The sequence below is a fragment of the Choristoneura fumiferana genome, chromosome 18, assembly GCF_025370935.1.
Source record: "Choristoneura fumiferana chromosome 18, NRCan_CFum_1, whole genome shotgun sequence".
Classification (NCBI taxonomy): Eukaryota; Metazoa; Arthropoda; class Insecta; order Lepidoptera; family Tortricidae; genus Choristoneura; species Choristoneura fumiferana.
In genome coordinates, this window is record NC_133489.1 from 5,614,802 (window position 1) to 5,636,372 (window position 21,571).

General features: G+C 36.9%; 1 protein-coding gene across 2 annotated transcripts in view; it reads right to left on the reverse strand.

Annotated features, from left to right (window-relative positions):
• Positions 1-8,583: 8,583 nt before the first annotated feature.
• The window catches only part of ken (zinc finger and BTB domain-containing ken and barbie protein), a 35,718-nt gene continuing 22,730 nt past the window's right edge, over positions 8,584-21,571 (reverse strand). For both annotated transcript variants that reach the window (XM_074101031.1, XM_074101030.1), the window contains exons 2-5: positions 15,861-16,043; positions 13,633-13,753; positions 12,650-13,111; positions 8,584-12,442 (exon numbers count right to left, since the gene is read on the reverse strand). In XM_074101031.1, coding sequence (XP_073957132.1) covers positions 11,522-12,442; positions 12,650-13,111; positions 13,633-13,753; positions 15,861-16,036 — 1,680 coding nt within the window. In that variant the 5' untranslated portion in view covers positions 16,037-16,043 and the 3' untranslated portion in view covers positions 8,584-11,521. The remainder of the gene's footprint in view (positions 12,443-12,649; positions 13,112-13,632; positions 13,754-15,860; positions 16,044-21,571) is intronic.

The following is a 21,571-nucleotide window of genomic DNA, read 5'->3' on the forward strand; positions in this document are numbered from 1 at the left end:
CAAAGAAAGTGCCAAAAAGATATATACAGGACTTTATTGCCTGATCATTAAGGTCATATATATTTTTTTCACTTTGGCTGTAATAGGATTTACAATAAAGAAAATACTAAACAATAAATAAACAAAATAAATAAATATAATCGGACACTTGACACCAATTGACCTAGTCCTAAACTAAGCAAAGCTTGTACTCGTACAATGGGTAAAAACGTACTTATATAGATAAATACATATTAAACATCCAAAACCCGAGAACAAACATTTGTATTGTTCATATAAATATCTGCCCCGGCCGGGAATCGAACCCGGGACCTCAAGCATCGTAGTCAGGTTCTCTAACCACTTGGCCATCCGGTCGTCAAAACAATTTTGGTGGCTTAATGACATCATCATACATTTGGACGTACGCGAGTAAATTAGAGAAAATGAATCAATACATTGGCCCTTTTATATTCCGCCCAGTTTGACAATGGCCATTAAAACAAGTTTAGTAATTGCCCTAAGTTCAATAAAACCAAAAGTGCCACATTGAATTTATGAAGAACATTATTCTAACAATTCTATCTACAATTACAAGTTGGCAGTGTGAGGAATAACTTGATTAAGTGAACTGGGATGGGCAGGGATGCCTTTCGCTGTGATGGGCGATAACCGCACCTGCGCCGATGGTGCGGTAGCAAAGGACCATATTAGGCCCGCTTGTTAGAATACTGTGGAAAGACTAATCTGTAGGTTTATCTCAAGAAATGCATCTGCAGGTACGAGCTTGTACTACGTAGGGTTTGAAAAAGATGTTAACAAGATCTAGTATTAATACGTATCGCATATACCCGCTGAGCGGCAAATGGAATTATATTTTTGTCGCTACACTGTCCATCCGATGATCCGCCCGTCTATCCGTCTGTCCATCACAGGCATTGCCATGCATTGGGTCGATCCAGGGTAGGCAGATGATATTTTGTGCCGCAGCAGCCCGCCACCAGCACTAGCGCTGCCTACCCTGATGCCTACTCAATGCATGCCCGTGATCACAGAGCTATATAGCTATTGACATATCTCAAGAACCGTAGGCCCCGCTGTCCACGTCATACGCAACGACATCCTCATTTGACGCTTGTGTGCAGCTTGCTTCCATCCTACGTAGAAAAGAACGAAACTGTGTCCACGGTACTGAGAATTATTCGTAGGAGAGCTGCTTGCATCTCCATGGACACAGTATCGTTCTTTCCCACACAGGATGCAAGCAAGTTGCACACAAGCGTCAATTGACGATGTCGTGCGTATGACGTACGGTCTACGTGGACAGTAGGCCTAATAGATAGCCAAGTGAAATTTTAACGAAAAAATATTTTTTGACAAAACATTAATACTGAAATACAGGGTCGGACAAAAAGTGCCGATGACGTCAAACCACTTATAGGGTGATTTCAAATAGTATTTTCGATTTTCATAAACAATTATCACTCATCATTTATCAACCTCTTTATTAAACGATATGAAATTTATTGTATTCACTGAATTCCATTGATTTATTTACGATTATTTTGTTACTTCATTAATGCTACTTTGTTACTACATGTCACACGGAAGTTTAAATAAAACATCATCTTGTGTGAAGATTACGTCATTTTTACGTAATCCGCAATTTTTGTCCGACCCTTGCTGAAATACAACAGCAGTGTTTACTTTGAATAGGGGGTAATGTAATTTGACACTTTAAATAATAAAGATATGAAGAATAGTGAAAATTCACGAAAATTAAGTGCATCTTAAATGTCATGTAAACAAGAAGCACGACATCCCTTTTTATAGTGTTCTTATCGTACTAATATTATTAATGCGGAAGTTTGTAAATGTGTGTGTTTGTTACAAAACTGTTGGACCTTAAAAATAATAATGTTACTTATTTTATTCCGATATACTTATTTTATTGCGTCCGATAAAATACTAAAATTTCAACGAACTTTTGTACGAGTATTATTTACGCAACTTAAATGAAATCTACGTATAATTTTTGGGAATTTAATTACTTAATGCCCGCAATTTTCATTCACCAGACCTAATAATAGTTTCACGACCGAAGCCGCAATACAACCTTTCAAACAAAATGTTACCACTGTCGAGAATTTCACGTCAACAAGATGAAAATTGCCTTTATTCCTCGTACGTAGTAGTCGGTTCCCTGAATATGTATCCACTTTTTCATACTAGTTGCTAACAAAGGTGGATACTTATGTTAGGACACCGGCTGTACCTACCACCTGCATTGAGAGGGCAACAGCAACAGTGTGTGTCACTGTAAATGGACCATTACCCGCCCTATAAAAGACGGCACGGAAATTGAATCTAAAATCATAATTTCCCTCGTTTGAATCAAATGTGAGCAAATGAGTAAAACTTATGATTTAGGTTCTACTTTCGTGCCGTATATTCAATGGCGGACTAAGACATAAAGTAAAATTTCCATGCACTCTATTGCTAGTGCCAGTGGTAGTGCCTAAAGAACTAAATAATTAAACACACTTTGATATAAAATACACGAACTGTCGAAATACTTAATATTGATCAGAAAACTCAAGTAACGGATTCGGGAAAGTGACGAATAACCACTAGACCCTATTGCATGATAAAATACGGGTACCTACTTAAACTTTATATGAAAATTCATTATTAATACTATTTGCTTTTACTTAATTATACAATTGAGCCTCGTTCCGTTGGTGAAAACTGCAAATTATGGAACCGGGCGAGTACTGTTCTAATTCGTCTACAGTCGCACTTTATAGCATCTTCAGACGTGTTTTAAGATCCTTCTTTATTATTTCTCTTGCTAATGATCTTAACGTAAAGCCTGGAATGTGCCTCTAGTGTAAAAAGAAGCAAGGGCCATCTGCCTGCTTACCGGTTCCAGTGCCGTCTTAGTTGCTTTTTATTTTCTATCTTTCCCGTCTATTTTTAACTTGAGTACCCAGTAAGGGTAAATTGCACGCCTAGCTAGCTTTTTGCGATTCACTTTATAATGGTAGTTGTTTTCATAGATGAGTGTGTATACTGGTTGTTTTTAGCTCTTTGCCCGAAAGAGAGGTTTGTTAGTTGAATATTACAAGACTACTTATCGTTGATTTTTATACACCACGAATATTATTAAATTCCTTGTTTCGATTATCTAAAGCAGATGTTCCCAAGCTTTTTTTTGTAGAACACTTATTAATACTATATTATTTATTTAATAAATAAACAAATATTTCTTAAATCCCCATTGTTTTTCACGTCGACGTGGACCCCCGTCTGGTCTCCTGTGGAGCCCTGGGGGTCCACCTGGACCACTTTGGGAACCTCTGATCTAAAGCGACCTTTGAGTCTTAACTAGCCTTCTATAACCTTTTCGATATTGTATAGGTGTGTTCTTTCTTAAATTTGATATTAAAATTTAATTGAATGGAAGGTTATAAGTACCTACTCTGGATTAAAAACAATTATACGTACTTTAAGTAAACTCTGTAAACTCACAGTATCCCTTAAATATTTATTTTGATATTGTTGCAGAGCCCCTGCAAAACATTCATGGAGTCCCAGGGCTCCGCGGAACACACTTAGAGAATGGCAGATCTGAATATCATAATCATAATAGGTAATTGCAGACATCTGAAGGTTGGAGACTTGGTGATATGGCACGCAGGGCCTCTATATTATAGTTCGGGCACCATTCTCCTCCACGCAAGTCTTTTAGCTTTATGATTTTATTGGGACTGTTATTTGTAACGTGGTAATGCCTAGTTAGTTGTGGAGAAAAACAATAAACGATTATTATCATCATAAAAAACTATCTAAAACACAACTTACCTGACCCAAGGTTCCACTGAGACTTGGTCAGGTTCCGCTGGCCCGCAGGGGCTTCTAAGCCATTTGACATCACTGCTAATAAGATTTGTGACTTACTAACACAGTAATTTTCCAGCCAAGTAGGGTATTATGACGAAACAGATTGTATATGTATGTTAGTTATACAGGTTGTAATAACGATAGAGGAACTTCCGGAGCTAATACTGGAGTATTAGGAAGGAGCTGTGGTGGCCTAGCGATTTGACTTATGGCCTCTAAAGGAGATGATCGTCGGTTCAAATCCGGCCTTGCCCCTCTGAGTCTTACGGAATTCATGTGCAAAATAACATTTGAAATTTACCACGAGCTTTACGGTGAAGGAAAACATCGTGAGGAAACCTGCGCAAAATTGTGAAGCAATTAGATGGCGTGTGTGAAGTTCTCAATCCGGTCTGGGCCCGCGTGGGAACCCAACATTCTGAGTGGAGACCTGTGGCCAGCAGTGGGATGTGTATAGGCTACGATGATGATTATGAATAGTTTGAACTCTAAATATTTAAGTCGAATGAGTGCTTCTTTTAGAAATACATCGCACACTGAAAAGTGCCAGTAATAAAGGGTATGTAAAAAAAATTATAACAAAAAATTGAACCGACTACAAAAAAACATGAAACTAATTTTCTACGACTCTGAAGTTGGTCGGTGCCTCAGCATGAGCCAGCAGGAGTGGACCTATAGACCTACGCACTTTATATCGGGCTTCAATCACTCCTGCTGGCTCGTGCTGAGGCACCGACCGACTTCAGAGTGGTATAAAATTATTTTTATGTTTTTTGAAGTCTATTTAATTTTTTGTTATAATGTTTTTTTCACAAAAATAAGTAATCTAAGTAAATAATCTATGATACAATAGTTTGATATCAACTTCTCGTCACCTTTTACGAAAGTTTGCGTTTTCTGATGCAGAGACGTTCATTATTAAGGAGTCCTGGTGCTTCACCTCACCACCGTTTTACCATATGCATTACGAGGAGGATAAATTGCTTAGCAACTGTGTTAAAGTAATTGAATTCAACCCGTGAAATACTTGTTTTTGAGTAGTAACTCCGATGGTCAACTGTGGTCTTCATCATCAGCTCCACTTCACCAAATGATGATTTTCAAAAGCAAATGCACGAGTTACTACTAAATATATCCATTTTACTATAGGTGTCCCTACAACATTTGAAGAGTTCCCTCGATTTCCTTAAGATCCAATCATCAGATCCTGATTTGGTGCTTATGGGACCTAACTGAAGACATTCCTAGACGAACGCAAAAAAAAACACATCGGTTCATAAATGACGGATTTCTGAGGTAAGAAACATAAAAAAATGCAACCGAATTGATAACCTCCCCCTTTTTTGAAGTCGGTTAATAAAAGGAAATGACACATTTGACTATATAAGACAATTCGATTTCATACTCTTCCATAGACTTTTTCTTCTTCCTTAAATAGTACAGTGTACCACCTCCTTAAGTTCCCAAATCAGATTCCAGAAAGGTTGTAGGTACAGATCTATTGAATAATGGTTTTGCCATCGTATTTTGTTTGTTGTTGTGTACTTATGTATTTTGTCATGTTTTTTGTAAATAAGGATTTTTTTGACAAAATACTATGGTAAAAGATTATGTGTTTCTCACGATGTTTTCTTTCACCGTAATCCTCGTGGTAAACTTCAAATAAAACACCGCAATCTTTGATACATGTATCTTACTATCTATACTATCGTACTTAATAATATTGTTGTAATGTGTCTTGTGTTGTGAATAAATGTATTTCTTTCTTTCAAATTACTAAATGTCTGTAACTCTTTCTCTCAATGTTCGCTTATGAATGAGCAGCTTTTCAAAAATGTCTAATAATCAATAGCCTGACCAATCTGGAGATCAATATGAATCATTCAAGAGTAGGTATTAATTATTTTAGTACCCAGCGATAAATAATAATGTATTGCGTAGTAACTGTCAATAATAATAAAGGCTGACCATAATTTCTTGCACTGGTAACACTAAATTCAAATGTCATCTGTCTATTGCTGTCAAAGTTTGACGTTGTTTGCGCGTGGTATTTTAAAGTATTATTTTGTGTTTTTGTGCGTTAAAATGAAGAAAATTATCCGTAGCCTTGGAAGGAAAATAATTCACAACATATAAAAGTATTTGTCATAGAAAAAGTCTTTTTTTACTTAAAATATGGCTTCTGTCCTATTTTAGGACAATTTTGCCAGTGTCGAAGTAAGCTCTTTGGAAGCGACGTTGTACGATGATTATAGTTTTTGCAACTTGATAGTAAAATTCCAGACACCACGTGGAGACAACTTGCGCATTAAAAAATGTCAGACAGAGCAATGTATAATTTTGTGATCACGGTTGACTGTTAAGGTTAATCGCCGCATAAAACACTATCAAAATTATACTTCAACTAGCCAAAGGAACCAGAAATACCAAAATTAGATACTGTCTACATCCGCCATGTTCGAATGCTACAAATCGAATCCCATAGAAAAAGTCTGAGGGATTAGAAAATATTCCTTTAAATAAGATCACCGACACCGTTGTCAGTATGACTGGTAGGAGAAGGGTAGGAGGTATCGTAGAGGTAAGGGTAGGAAGTGCTGGCCTCGCGTCAGGTTTTTTTATATTCCTGGTCAGCCTTTAGGTACCTTAAGTTTTCTAGGATGGCCAATATTATAATTTTTATTGATAGTAGATTTATAATGTAGCTCACTCCTGTAGATAAATATTTTTTTCAGTTTCCATTTTCTTTTGTAAAAATAAATTGAAACTTTATTCCGGCAAACCACACGTTTGATATTAATAGGTTCTGTGCCTTGGTCTGTTTGATTAAAAAAAAAGAGATCGGAATGACAGCTGTCAGTTTTCAAATGTCGCACACTTAGGTCGCACACTAGAAGGCTGTTTCACCATCCATTGATTAGTGCTAACTGCCGGTTAAATGTGATGTCGTCTCTATTTGTTTGTTCGAATAGACGGAGACGGCATCATATTTAACCGTCAGTTAACACTAATCAATGGATGGTGAAACAGCCCCTAAGTCTCGTAACTGACATTGGCCCAAGCTTTAAGGCCGCCATCAAGGGGAATAAAAAATAAATACATTATACTCGTACGTTATGCCTATCCAATTTATTAAAAGCGAAAATAAACCGATTTAATCAAAATTCTTGTATAAACACCCACTGGATCGAATCAATAACACATTTATCTATAATTCGTGTCTTTTAACTAGATGTCTAATCACTTTTGTCACCAAAATTTATTTGATTTCAATATTTTATTAATATTTATTTGAAAAATCTTCGTCAAAATCTGACGTTATTTTTTGATTGAAACATGTGTATAATTTGTAGTAGCATAGACTAGCGTAGAGATGGTGGATAGTTTGACATTTTAAAAATCGATTAATGCGCGGATGAATAAGCGATTTTTATTTACTTTCCTTAAAATTAAAAAAAAAATAGTTACTGCTTTTATAATTGAATAAACAGTCTTTGGAATTAAATGAAGTAAATAATAAAATAGACAAAAAATACGTTGATCTATTCAATTAATAAATAACCGATTTACAGAACAGGTTAATTATTTAGCAATAGGTTCTAGGCTAAGACATCACTAAAGTGTCTATGGTCGGGTGAATGGCGTTTTTGTTTACGCTTTTCATAAATTGGATCGGAATACAAGACATAAGTCTACTATCGATGAAAAATATAATATGGACAATCCCAGAAAACTTAAGGTAGGTACTACGCAATTTTGAACATGAAACTAACGCGAGACCCACTCATATTAAATGATATTGCCCCGGATAACTCACGTCTTAAATCGAGTTTAGCTCTAACATTGAACATGTTCGAAACATTTCCAGCTAAGCTCGATTTAAGACGTAAGTTATCCGGGTCAATCAATATCATTTAATACTACCCAATTGGCCAAATGCTCGATCATTGAGGAGTAATTCCAATAGATTACACAGTCCAGTTGCTCAGTGTTGTGGTGATATGATAGCCTTCGAAAAGACACTGACCCTATTATTTTAATGTATGATAAACAGATGGTCCCAAAGGAAGAACAGCGCCGTTCGCAAGACCGGCAATTTTTGCTGATTTGGGACCATTTCGTGACATACAACTTTCTTCATTTTGAATACCTTTTTGTTATGCTACGTTACTTTGTAACGAATAAATGATTTCTATTTCTATTTCTATTGCACCGACTGCATCTTCTATTCGAATATTGTCACCACTGCATTCAAAGACTGGCTAGATTGAGGTACTGCTCAACTAATTATGTCTTCCACTTGAATATTATTGTTAGGATTGTAGTGTAAAAACTTACTAAGATTTTTTTCCCTGGACAATCCATACTTCCATACATACAAATATTATAAATGCGAAAGTGTGTGTGTTTGTATGTTTGCCCGTCTTTCACGTCGAAACGGAGCGACGGATAGACGTAATTTTTTGGCATAGGGATAGTTTATGGGCCAGAGAATGACGTAGGCTACTTTTTATCCCGGAAAATGCACACTTCCCGAGGGAACAGCGCGCGATAACCGAATTCCACTCGGGCGAAGCCGCGGGAAAAAGCTAGTTAGTTATAAATCCGGGCGCGCAATGTAACAGAACTAGCATCATATATAAAAGTAAATATTAAAGTAAATTATATGGTGACGGTGATGTTGAAATAAGCGACAACCTTGTGTGTAACTAAAATATTCTCGTTATTTAATTTACTACGGTAAGAACACATTTTTACAGATTGTTAATGTTCTAAACAGTAGGATATCTACAAAAAATTGTACACTATGTGAAAACTTACAAAATAACTTTTAATTTACAATTAACAGAGAAAAATAAATTTCAACAAATTTAAGTTAAGCTTTTTTCTTCTTGATTAAACTTAAACACTAATTAGTATTTACATTATCTACTTACGAGTATATTTACAACGTCATGTATTTTTAGAAGGTATTATTTCGAATGAATGTCGTATTCGTTAAGAACGAAACAGAGTTAATTTATTTGCATTGCTATTACTAAATTTAAGGCAATTCGACTGGTGTCGACATTATCACAACGTTCGTACGTATCCACTGAAGTTTTTTTTGAATGTTTGTTCAATTCAAACGCATAGGCGTTTTTGAAAACTGTGCCGCTTTTGTCATGCATTGTCGAATCTATACTAATCGTATTTAACACTACTCAAAATGGAAAACGCATCGGAAGACAGCGTTCCCTGTGTCCACTTACAATCAACTACAGGAAATTATCACAAGAATAATCTAACGATACCACAAAATCACAATGCTTAATATTAAATTGTTCCCCAATTATTTTAAGAAAATTATGTCATTCGACGTAAAACAAAAATAGATGGAAAACAAACAAGATCAGGTATAACAAAAGGTAACGTTCGAAAGAATATTAAAGCGATTTTTTAATAATTAAAATTATGTTATGAACAACACGTTGGTAACTTTAGTTTTCATTGAAGTACAATAAGTTTAAAAATAAGAAGGTATTATTGGAATTTATGCCTTGCACATTGGTTAACAGGGCACTTTGACAAAACATTTGCTTTGCATTTGCCGCAGTGATAACGAAAGTGGCAAAAATTTAATATTACCAATAACAGGTTACAAGACATTTAAAAAAAAGTGATTTGTTTCTGGACAAACTTAGCTCATCTTCTCTGTTAAATAACTTTTTGTGCCAGCATGAAAATTGCTCTATAATTTTTACAATTAAACACGATGACATATGAATTGCCATGAAAAATAACTACGTATTTCTTACGCAGAAAACATTTAAAGTACAAAAAATGAGTATTTTAGAATACAAAATGTATTAAAAATAATTCATAATAGATGTGTAAAAGGTGTTTGTGTTTGAAAACTACATATCCTGAGAAATACTTTAAAACATTCTCTGCGAAATATTTATGCCAACAGAGAGTGTTGGGATAGGAACTGCAAGTACATTATAATGGTTTCAAATAGCTTCAATCTTGATACAGAATAAAAAAATACGGTGAAAGCACTTACGATTTGTAGGCAGAGAATGCGTCAAAATATTGATAAAATCAAAATAACCAGTCAGATTAAAACACAATATCAGAATATTACTGTACAAGAGGGAACAGTTCTATAACGAAAAACATATTCCAGAATACACTATAACAATAGTTTTAATATCAACTGGCCACGGATGTGTTCGATAAAAAGCGTATTCGAAAATAAGTTTCGAATGAAATAACGCAATAAGATAAAGTACCTATTGTTAAATTAAATTATTCATTTGGAAATATTGCCTGATAAGCTTCAAAATTATGCCTAAAGAAGTAAAACATTAAAAAATAGAAAGATATTCAAGCTTAGCAAATAAAGCCGTAGTGGAATTACGGAAATGTCCATAGAAACAAAGTTAGTATTACAATACTTCTTGAGATTATTCAATTGGTACCTATATCTTAAGTATTACAAATCAAAATCATTTCAGGTCCCTTTAATTTCTCTTAATAGTGTATATTACGGGCAAAATATGCACAAATTATTAATCCGAAGTTGGCAAAGTTACCAATGGCACCTAGATTTGCTTTTTGCTTTTAAGTACTTTAAAAATTTGCGCGTATATCGAGATTAAGTTTGAGGATTTTTATAAAGTTTCACCCGTAACATATACACCAGAATATCTAATGCTTCACAAATCTTTGGTGCTCATCCACATAGCAAATATTCGGCACAAATGAATGGAAGGAAACGGCATAATATAACAACAATATAATTAATACGAACACATTTTTCTTCTACTTCAGAAATTATACATAATTGGTAATATCTAATGTTGAGATTGTAAGATGTCGAAAGCTGCGAAATGCCAATTCAGATTTCATTTATTTGAAAGGTTGGTGTGGATTTTAAACAGCTTCAATGAAGCAGAAATTGTACATAGGCCTTTAGATTCCCAAACAGTCCTCGTTATTAATCCTAAAATTTATGGAAGCACCAGATTATTTTTAATTCCATCTTCAGGTACAAATCACACCGATAAAAGTGAGTAGCTTTACCCCTGACTGACTAATTCTTAGTTCCACCTCTGACTAGAATCATTGACCGCTGGGGCGGCTGAGGAAGCCAGGGAGCTAAATAAAACACTTTTCGACTTCACCACGTAGTTCTTCAATAACTGGTTTAAATTAGGAGGTAGTTCACGTTACTTTAGGCCTGTCACACTTCGCAACTTTCCGTTGACATACGTGTCTATTTTCTATTCTTAAGAAATTAATGTGTCGGTGGCTTTTAAATAATATTTACCCTAATGAAATACATTTTTTTTTTCAAATAAATACTATCTCGGAAGGAATTGGTCCCGGTTTATAATTTTTAAACAAATTATAACAATTTGGACCCATGCGGCGAACATATCATATTTAAATCATTTACAATCAGCTTCACACCCGCAGCGACCTTCTTCTGCGAATGCCTTACTATGAGTATCGCTCTGCGACATCACATGCCTTACAAATACTTATAATTATATCCTTCTTAAACACATATCACAATTGAGCTCTCGGTATGAGAGAAATATAGTTTTTAAAGTCCATGGGTACGCGCAAGCACGCGTCAAGTAGGCGTGCGTCATTCGTGCAAGTTTTTACTGAGGAGCAGGCTGTTGTGAGGGCCTGACAGATGCCTGATGAGTTCTGGTAACGCTTCGAAGGTCAACTGGCAGAAGCAGCAGTTGAAGCGGCCGGGAGTGTTGGTCCGTCCGTCGTTGTCGCTTGATGATATCACGTTGCGATGGACCGAACATAAGTGCTTCAACAAATGAGCCTTCTGCTTAAACATGGCCACACAGAGCCGGCAAGCGAAAGGCTTTTCGCCAGTATGTACTCGGAGATGAGTTTTGAGATTCCACGACATGCCAAATTGTTTACCGCAATATTCGCAGCGGTATTCCCGAACTGGTGCTTGTTTGCTGGAACCTTGTTCGTGGTCCGTTGACGGGGGTTCATCACCACCCATTTGAGGCTGACACAGCCATGGACCCCACGATCCTGCGCTAGGGGGACGATATTTTAGAGCATCATCATGCGCTGTTGCTGGAGGAGTCACACTTCTTTCAGGAAGGTAGGGCGGTGCTGATGCGCTGAGCGGATGCAGAGCTCCGAGTCGGGCACTCGCCACCCCTGCTACACCGCCTGGTCCTTGCGTGTATCGCAAATGTGCTATCTCTTCTAAGTAACTTGGAGGAATTGCAACAAAAGGAGGGTTCTGTGAAGGTGAATTGTGGAAGCCGGGTCTTCTTTTACGATGTGGTGTCACAACATAATTTTCTGGCGATGTCTGAATAAAGTCTTGATCAGGTGGCTTAAGATGCGCGTAATCTTCTAATTTTACCGTCCGTAAGTCAAGTTCTGGCGGTTCAATATAATGTGATTTTCTCTTTGGTCTTTCGATTCCTCGACCTAACCGATCACATAGTAATTGTCGTCTGTACATGGGTTCGGGTGGTGGATCTTCTTGGCTGGATGAAGTGGATCTTCTTCTATTGACCGTCTGAAAAAGGCAAAAGAAAGATAAGTAGGAAATTATATTAAAACAATCTTACATATTACAATACATAATTTAAGTACTAAAATAGACTTCCACATGAACTAAGTTGTAACTCTTATTCCTAGAGTGTTGTAAGTGAAATAAATTCTTAGCGTCTCCGCTCCGTCTCATTATACAATTAATAACGTGAGTTAAAAATAGCATGTTTACCTTTGCTGCAACTGTTTCAACATCAACATCTTGTGAGTCCTCGTGTTCACTGCCTGCGTTTTCAGAATTTCTTGCTACAGACAAGTTTACAGGGTTGGATGAGCTTCGCCGCCGGCCCGCAAGTCGCCCGCATTCTTTGTCCCCTTCCTGTTCTTCATCCTCCCTTTCATCATTACTACTTGACATGTTCTCTTTCTTTATACTTAATGATTCTGATTCTTTGTCTTTACTGAAGCCTGCGCTTGGTGTAACTCTATCACTTTCTGAGTGGGATGAGCCCGATGGTGCATCGTGTTTGCTGCTTTCATTGCTGTTGATGTCCGTTTTGAGAGTTTTCGCGTTAAGTCTGTCACATGATCTGTTTCTTTCTTCTGCTTGCCTGCGTTCCTTTGTAGATTTCCACACGTCAGATTTAATTTCTAGTAGTTCAAACAGCTCTTGCATATCATCAATTTCTCCAGACTGAAAATGAAATATTTAGTTTTTAAATAATTATTGTGAATAATACTCGTATTATAATATGTATTCGTATACTTATCTAATACCCTTACACGAGCAATTCGTTTATATTATATATTTCGGGGATCTCGGAAACGGCTCCAACGATTTCGATGAAATCTGGTATGTGGGGGTTTTCGGGGATGAAAAATCGATCTAGCTTGGTCTTATATCTGGGAAAACGCTTATTGTCGAGTTTTAGCCCGAGCAAAGCTTGGTCGCCCAGGTACTCGTGAATAATATGAAAATGTTAAATACAGTAGGTAACCATTACACTGCAATGGTTAATGAGAGCAAGCCTGTAAGGACACTGATGTTTTTTTTTACTTGAAAAATCTCAAAACATAATTTTCGTAATTTTCGACATGAATACCTAATAATAATAATGGTACTAAAAATTACCCTAATTAAAATTAAGCTAAATCAAGATAAATGACGGTGACAAGTAAAATAAAGATGACTAAATAACAAGTCCGAATACTAACCTCGATATAAGCTTGGCCGCTATAAAGGAAGACTAGTAGGTGCCGCATGAGAGTGCTGCTGATGCCAGACATGTGGATGGTGACAGGGTTCTCCATTGAAGGAGTGTCATCGAGAATCTTCCTGGAAACACCGGAAATTTACTATTAGTAATGAGAGTTTACTATTATTAATCACCAAGTGAACTCAGTAAAAGTGTAAACACAGTTAGTCATCCAACTACTGAGACAGTTATGGAACAAGTTATTGTTGTGTAAACAATAACTCTTTAGTAGGACAAATTCTAATCCATATGAATAAATGATAACATTCTTAAAATTTGTCTAGCCGTCAAGGTCCTGTTGTAAAATTCTGTAGTCTACGTTGGTATATAACTTCTGGTTATTTAAATTAACAATACAGGTTTATGATTTCATTCTTACATAAGTACCTACTCATCGCGGTGACCCACAAGTGTCACAGTAATGAATAATAGATGTTTCTAAGAGAAAAACCACACACTTAAATCAACAATTTTCCCACTTAGAAATAGAAATTGCTTGTTGGTTTACTTGTGTCTGCATAAAAAGTAAACACAGATGTAATTATACATATTTACTAATGTTATGTAAAGCGTTTTATTCGGAAAAGAAAAGGCTTGAAGGATATCACGGAGTTTTTGTTCATACCTACAGTTTTTTAGCGTTCCGGAGCTAAAATGGCAAAAACGGAACCCTTGTAGTTTCGCCATGTCTGTCTGTCTGCCTGTCTGTCTGTCCGTCCGCGGCTTTGCTCAGGGACTATCAATGCTAGAAAGCTGTAATTTTGCACGAATATATATGTAAATTATGCCGACAAACTGGTACAATCAAAATTAAAAGAAAAATTTTTTTAGGGTTCCTCCCATAGACGTAAAGTGGGGGTGATTTTTTTTTCTCATCCAACCCTATAGTGTGGGGTATTGTTGGATAGGTCTTTTAAAATTTATTTTAGATTTTTCGATTCAGTGATGTGTTTGCGAAATATTCAACTTTAAAGTGCAAATTTTCATAAAAATCGAGCGTCCCCCCCTCTTAAATCTAAATCGGTGGGTGGAAAAATTTGAAAAAATTCAGGATGGTAGTAAATATATCAAACTTTCAAGGAAAACTATAACGGCTAAGTTTGCTTGATAATTATTAGTAGTTGAGAATTATGAGTAAATAGCAGCCTAAGGTATAAAATATACTTAAACTTGGAAGATTCCGTTTAAAATACGAAATCCTTAGAAAAATATTACTTAATTTTTTCGTAATGGCTACGGAACCCTATTTTGGGCGTGTCCGACACGCTCTTGGCCGGTTTTTTTAAATTAAAAATAGATCGATTATACTCGCAATATTTATGAGATCTTTAAACAAGGACACTTGAATAGCATAATTTTAGTATTTCACGCTTCTCACACGGTAAAACTAAGTACACGCAAATGCAATTTAAAAGTTTAATTTTCTTCTTTTCTTAACCGCATTGTAAGAAATATGGTCGTCATTGCGAGCGTCAGAATTCAAACGAATTAATTGCACCAAACCGCAAAACTGGAGTCCCTACTGAACTGAACTAATGGGCATCCTCTAAGGCAATTTTGAACTGATATGCAATTTTGATACCTCAGGCTCCTGCAAAGCGAGTAGCTTAGGCAGTACCTGTCCAAATTTACTCAAACTTACTCCATACAATACCACACATGTCGTCTGGTCGTTACTAATGTGTAACTTGTCAGATACGACAGAAGAAGGACGCCGTGTGAACTCCCCGCTCCTCACTAACTTGGCTCTCAATTGTACAACTATGGCTACTCAACTGACCACGAAGACATATCTGTATCGAAATTTGTGTGAAATTTTGTAAGCGATTGTTATTCAGTGGTTTAAGCAGCGTCCATGGTGGTGCGGCATTTACGCACGTGGCTTGTAGGGCCGATTCGGGAGCGACAGCTACGATCGTATAGCTGGCAAATAAGCCTAGTCGCGCCCAGTGACGCAGGAGTCAGATGTCTCAGAACTCGCTTAACAGTCAGATGGTCGTACCACTCGTTTTCATGGTGTTAACAGCGGCGTGCATTAGGTCATTTAGCAGCGCGCCGCCCAGCCCCTCTCAGCACGGTAGACAGCTCAAGGCACTGCTTACCCTGGATTGGCCCAATGCACGCCTATCACCATATCCTAAAACCATCTTTTTGTAGATGACATAGGCCCATGATGTTATTTAGTACCTGATGAGTGGACTAGCAGCAGCCATGACGATGCGGTGCGCTGCCAGAGGGACGGCGTCGTCGCAGACAAGCACCAGGTCGGAGTAGCGCGACCCTCGCCACGCCGCGCCCACCTCGTTTAAGATGCAGGCGTGGTGCTTCCCGTACGTAAGAGTCAGCAGGCCTTCGCCCATCATTCCAGCACTGAAACAAAGAGATACAGGTTTTCGTTAAAAAAATACAAGCTATTCGTGCTGATTGTACCACTGTGTTTAATGAATTAATAAAGCAGGGAAGATTTTTAACTGCAGAGTTTAATCTAAGCGCTTCATCATCATCATCATCATCTCAGCCGTAGGACGTCCACTATTGGACATAGGCCTCCCCCACAGACCTCCAGCTGCTTCGGTTGGCAGCGGCCTGCATCCACCGTGAGCCCGCAGCTTTAACCAGGTCATCCGTCCATCTTGTTGGTGGACGTCCTACGCTGCGCTTGCCGATCCGCGGTCTCCACTCGAGAACTTTTCGGCTTCAACGGCCATCCGCTCTCCGTGCTATATGGCCCGCCCATTGCCACTTCAACGAGCTAATTCGCTTGGCTATGTCGGTGACCCTTGTTCTTCTACGTATCTCCTCATTTCTGATTCGATCCCGTAGAGAAACCCCTAGCATAGCTCTCTCCATAGCTCGCTGGTGATCTAAGCGCTTATTATTTTTTAATTTAATTTTTAGTGGTGTCTCCACATTTTAGTGCATGTCTATGTCAAATATAGTACCTGCAGGAATATTTTAACATGCTGTACAGATGTAAGTAGTGTATAATGGTTTCCATCGTATTTTATCGATAAAATACGTATTTATCGTTCTATCTCAATTAGCTCCCGTACCCCCCGTCATACAGCCTTTCTAACATTTGACACTAAATAATAAAATTAAATTTTTATGGATATGAAAATGTCACGCATTGACTACAATAATTGACAAGATTTCCTATTTCTAAGATTATAATTTGATTCGTTCTCTGTATTCTGTTTGGAAAGAGAAAGACGCTGATATTTTTAAAATTACGCTACAATTATTAATTTATTTATTACAATTTTTTCAAGATGAGTATATTCTAAAAGGGCATAACTCCAAAACTACCAAACAATAGATCCATTGCTTTTGTCTAGCCTCTTAAAAAAAGATCAAGTTCTGACGTAGAAGTTGCATAGAGACGTTGTCAAAATTATGACAGCTCCTTTTTCTGGTGAAAAAGGCAAAGCAAACATATCTATTATGTTGTAGTGTTGGCAAATTCAGACATATTTTTTAATTTTTTTGTATTTTTTTAAATATGGAGAAATCCATTATAATAAATATTTTCCCATGTTCAGGAGGCAAAACTCTTTCGATTCCTGTAGTAATTTACAGGTGTTAAAAAAATGAAATCTTGTCAATTATTGGCACTTCGGGTGCCGTCGTATTCCGATTTTTCCGGATTAAAATACATATGATCTATATCTGTACTTGCGTTGTCATCCAAGCTACATATCCGTACCGTACCAAGCTTCGAGGTGATACGATTAAGCGACCAAGAGTTCCGTTCTGTGAAGACGATTCTAGCTGGATCACCAGTTACACTAACAGACTATTTGTATTGTCTCTGGATTTACAAAGGTTCGCTAAATATCAGCTCAATGGGATACCAGGAAGCAATAGAAAGAAATAGTTTGCAAGTTTTGAAACCACAACTCGTAAGTTTACATACGAACGTTGCTAGTTAAACAAAAGCTTGTAATAACAAAGTTACAGCGGGGCATACAAACTAAAGACAACACGCATTCGGCCTCGTCTTCGCTCATTCTAACACTGGCAATGGCAACTAAGAAAAATAAAGTTAAAATGCAGGAGTTAAAATAAAAATGATCGCAAGCATTTGCCGGAACGTAGGAAATTTTTTTTCTGGAAAATTTCGCAGTAGCATCCCCTTGCCTGGCACGGAAAACATTATGAAATTTACTGTGACAACATCCTACGGTGGATTAGGAAACAAAACTGTATCTAAGTAGGTGTTAGTAGGCATTATTATTATTTCAGAACAGACATCGGGTAAAGCGTGGGAGAAAAACAATTGAAGATCTAGAAAATGGAGTTCTAAGGAGTTCTTTTTTTTCATTTGTTTTCTTTAGTACCTAAATGCGGTCTTGCGGTACTTATACGATAAAGAGTGACTGTATTGTGAATACTAAGACTGAAAGTGTACCTACCTATTAACTTCACTGTTCATCAAATGCAGAATCGAGTGTACCTAATTCGCATTCCCTCTCTTTTGTTACCCTCAAGAAACCGCATATATGTATATATATGTTTAGCTAGTACAAATAATGACTTAAGAAATTTTAAATAGGTATGTATAATATTACATAAGACTAGCTGCTGTACGGACTTCGTTCCCTTCGTTGTCTTTTCTATTAGGAAGAATAAAAAAAACAAGTCAAGTAGATAAATATTAGTGGTATAACTCAAGTGAATAAGGCATGACTAATAGTAAATAGGTATAAGTGGCGTTTCACCAAATATTCACTTGCACTGGAAAGTATCGCAAGGTTAATATTCAAAAATAACGTTCCACTATTCAGTCTTTCTGATGTTAATCTAATCAGTGACCTTTTGTTAAAACAAAGATAGAATTTACAGTTTTAAATAAAGTTCACTAAATAGCGAATGTCGTCGAAACACTTTAACAATACTCGTACCTAACTCATTAACTCAGGTTTTGTTTGTCTGCCTGATCAGCTGAATTTTAATTTTATCTTTATACTTAGACCTCATGACGCGGTTAGTTGCGACTGGTTTTGAAACAAGTTATCATTAGAAAGATCAGAGATCAAAGCTCTACGCACAGATTATATTACCAACATGAGATAAGAAACATTTCGTCGCGCTGACACACTTATCAAATGGTGTGAAATCATTGCGACAGTAAAAACTATTGTAAATGCGTGAGAAACGTACGAAATATTTAAAAATATAATGGCTATTATCTCCTTTTATTAAATTGGTACGTTCATATTAAATTTAGCTTTATAAGTATGAATCTTCGTGATCCTTCAAATTGTGTAATTCGCAGCGCGAATAAGTGAAATCATGCCAACACCGATGCTCATAACGACTGCGGTTCATTGATCTCGTTCGATGCCAGACTGAAAATAGTGTAAAGGAAAACAAGGTTGCAACCAATCGACTGTTACAACGAACGTTTCAATATCGCCGATTCTAAATAGTTTTTCCATTTAAGACGCCTACAGTCGCAAGCGTCCAGACAATTGAAGTAGTTTCCTAACCAAATTACAAAGGTTAGAGGTGCCGAGAATTTTAATGAACGTGGACAGATTTCATGCGTTCTTGGATCGTCAAACAGAAGTCCCAGTTAGAAAGCCTGTCGCAACCGACCTTGGCTCAATAAAACGCAACGCGCTATTAGCAATAATAGCGCAAGATCGCTTAAAAGACGATCAACAGCGCTTCTAGCATTGTGTCGGCGTTTAGCGAGCGTGGGGTCACAAGAGCGACGCTCATTGTTAGCAACTGTTGCGTTATTCCGCCGTTTCTCTCAAAAGTCACATTTAATTGCGGGGATTGGAACATAAACACCGCAACTAGACGGCTCCTCGGAATGTTCTCGTGCATGGTAATGATCTCAAGTGCGTGCTGTGTCACGATTTTGTAATCATTTTACTGACAAGGTCGCAGAATATTGACCGATTAACAAAGCATTGAATAAATTCACACGTAAATCAAATGGGAGGATTTTAGTGGGCAATAAAGATGGTCTTCGCCGAGTATATCTGTTACCGAAGGTTATTCGCGGAGTTCTTTCGAGCGTGCTGTCATGGCAGCAATTTATTTTTTGCTTTGGCCTGAATGGAAAGGAGAATATAGTTTTTGAATGTTAAGTTGGTAGGTAAAAGCAAGCGAGGTCGTTCACAACGCGGACGACTCGAGACCTTTCACGCCTGTCGCACAAATCGCAGAATTACATGGAAAATCCCACAATCGTGCAAAATGGGTAATATTATGCAAACAACTAGGATATCGGACATAAAAACGTGTCTAGCTTTAAATAAACGCTGGTATTCTAATGAGCCTTTGTGAAAAAATGAAGGCAGAACAAAGAAGAGAAACAACTTAACATTTCCTTGAGCGCGGGAAACGTGAAGTCATTGAAATTACAAATAAACAGTAGGTACGGCGAGATAATCTCAGCAGGAGCGTGATGTTGAATTTTCCCGAGGCGATGAATGTGGGCCGAATTGGACTTAATAAGGCTCTAATTGAAGGCCGTGGTCTTATTAATAGCCGCCACACAAATTTAACGAGATGAATTATTGTTGTATTTTATAATTAATACGTTAATTCTTTAAGTTATGCCAGCGGCATGTTATTTAAGGCATAAAAATTATAATAAAGATTACGTGATAATCTTTAATGCCGGTTGGTGGGTTTAGCCTTGCTTTTAAACTTCACTGACTCGAGATGAACCGCCTACAAGGGTATGGAGCTTAAACGTTCGTTTTAATTATTATAGTCAAACATTCTAGTCTTTTATGAGCGCTGACTTCTTAACCTAGACACAAGAGCTATAGCTAAATTACGATTATTAAATTTTATAGTCATATTTTTCTGAGCGGATATCTTTGGAAGAGAATAATATGAGAGATAATAATAGCAATTTTATTTAAAAACATTGTATACGTACCTACCTACAATCTACCTGTTGCACAGACCTAGTCACAAAGCAGTGGTAATTGATTTTAGTCCAGTGATATTGATTCTCCTCAAAGTATCGCCAATATTTCATACTCATATGTATGTACATATATGTTAGACCGCTGTATTTCAGGGCGGCGCGTGCGCACCGAAGCGCGCAGGCTCGCCTGCCATTGTGCGTGTGAAACCATGCGATGCTGCACTTTGCATGCATCAGATCGAGCCAGGCCTGCACCCTGCATGACCTTAGCCACTATTGTGGCTTTTGATTGAACACAAAGGATTTTTGACGATAAAACTACCATTTTCAGGCTAAGAGACAAATTTTTGAAATCATATCCACGGAAATACCATTCGAAAATAGAGAAAAACTGTGTTTTAAAATTGTGAATGTACCTAGTTTGAGAAAATTACCGTCCTTGTTCATTTTTAACCGACTTCAAAAAAGGAGGTTATCAATTCGATTGTATTTTGCTAAATCCATAATATTGTTAAATCTTATTATTATTTAGTCTAGTATTCAATATCCTAAAATTAAAATACTAACAATAGTCCAATTAGACAAATAAGCTTTGATTCGCTGTTATTAAATAAGTATAACGAAAAAAACAACAACAATGTGTATCATTTTTAACTTCTAGGTACCTAAAAGTTTAAGCTTTGTTTAAGATTTTAACCGACTTCAAAACAAGGAGGTTATCAATTCGGTTGTATTTTTTTATGTTTGTTACCTCAGAACTCCGTCATTTATGAACTGAAATGAAATTTTTTTTTGCGTTCGTCTAGGAGTGCTTTCAATTAGGTCCCATAAGCACCAAATCAGGATCTGATGATTGGATCCTAAGGATATCGAGGGAATTCTTCACATGTTGTAGGGACACCTATGGTAATTTTGATATAGATTGGACATTTTTGAAGACTTGGACATTTTTCTCCTTTAACAATAGTCGTGCGAAGGAATATATCATTTGATGTAAATT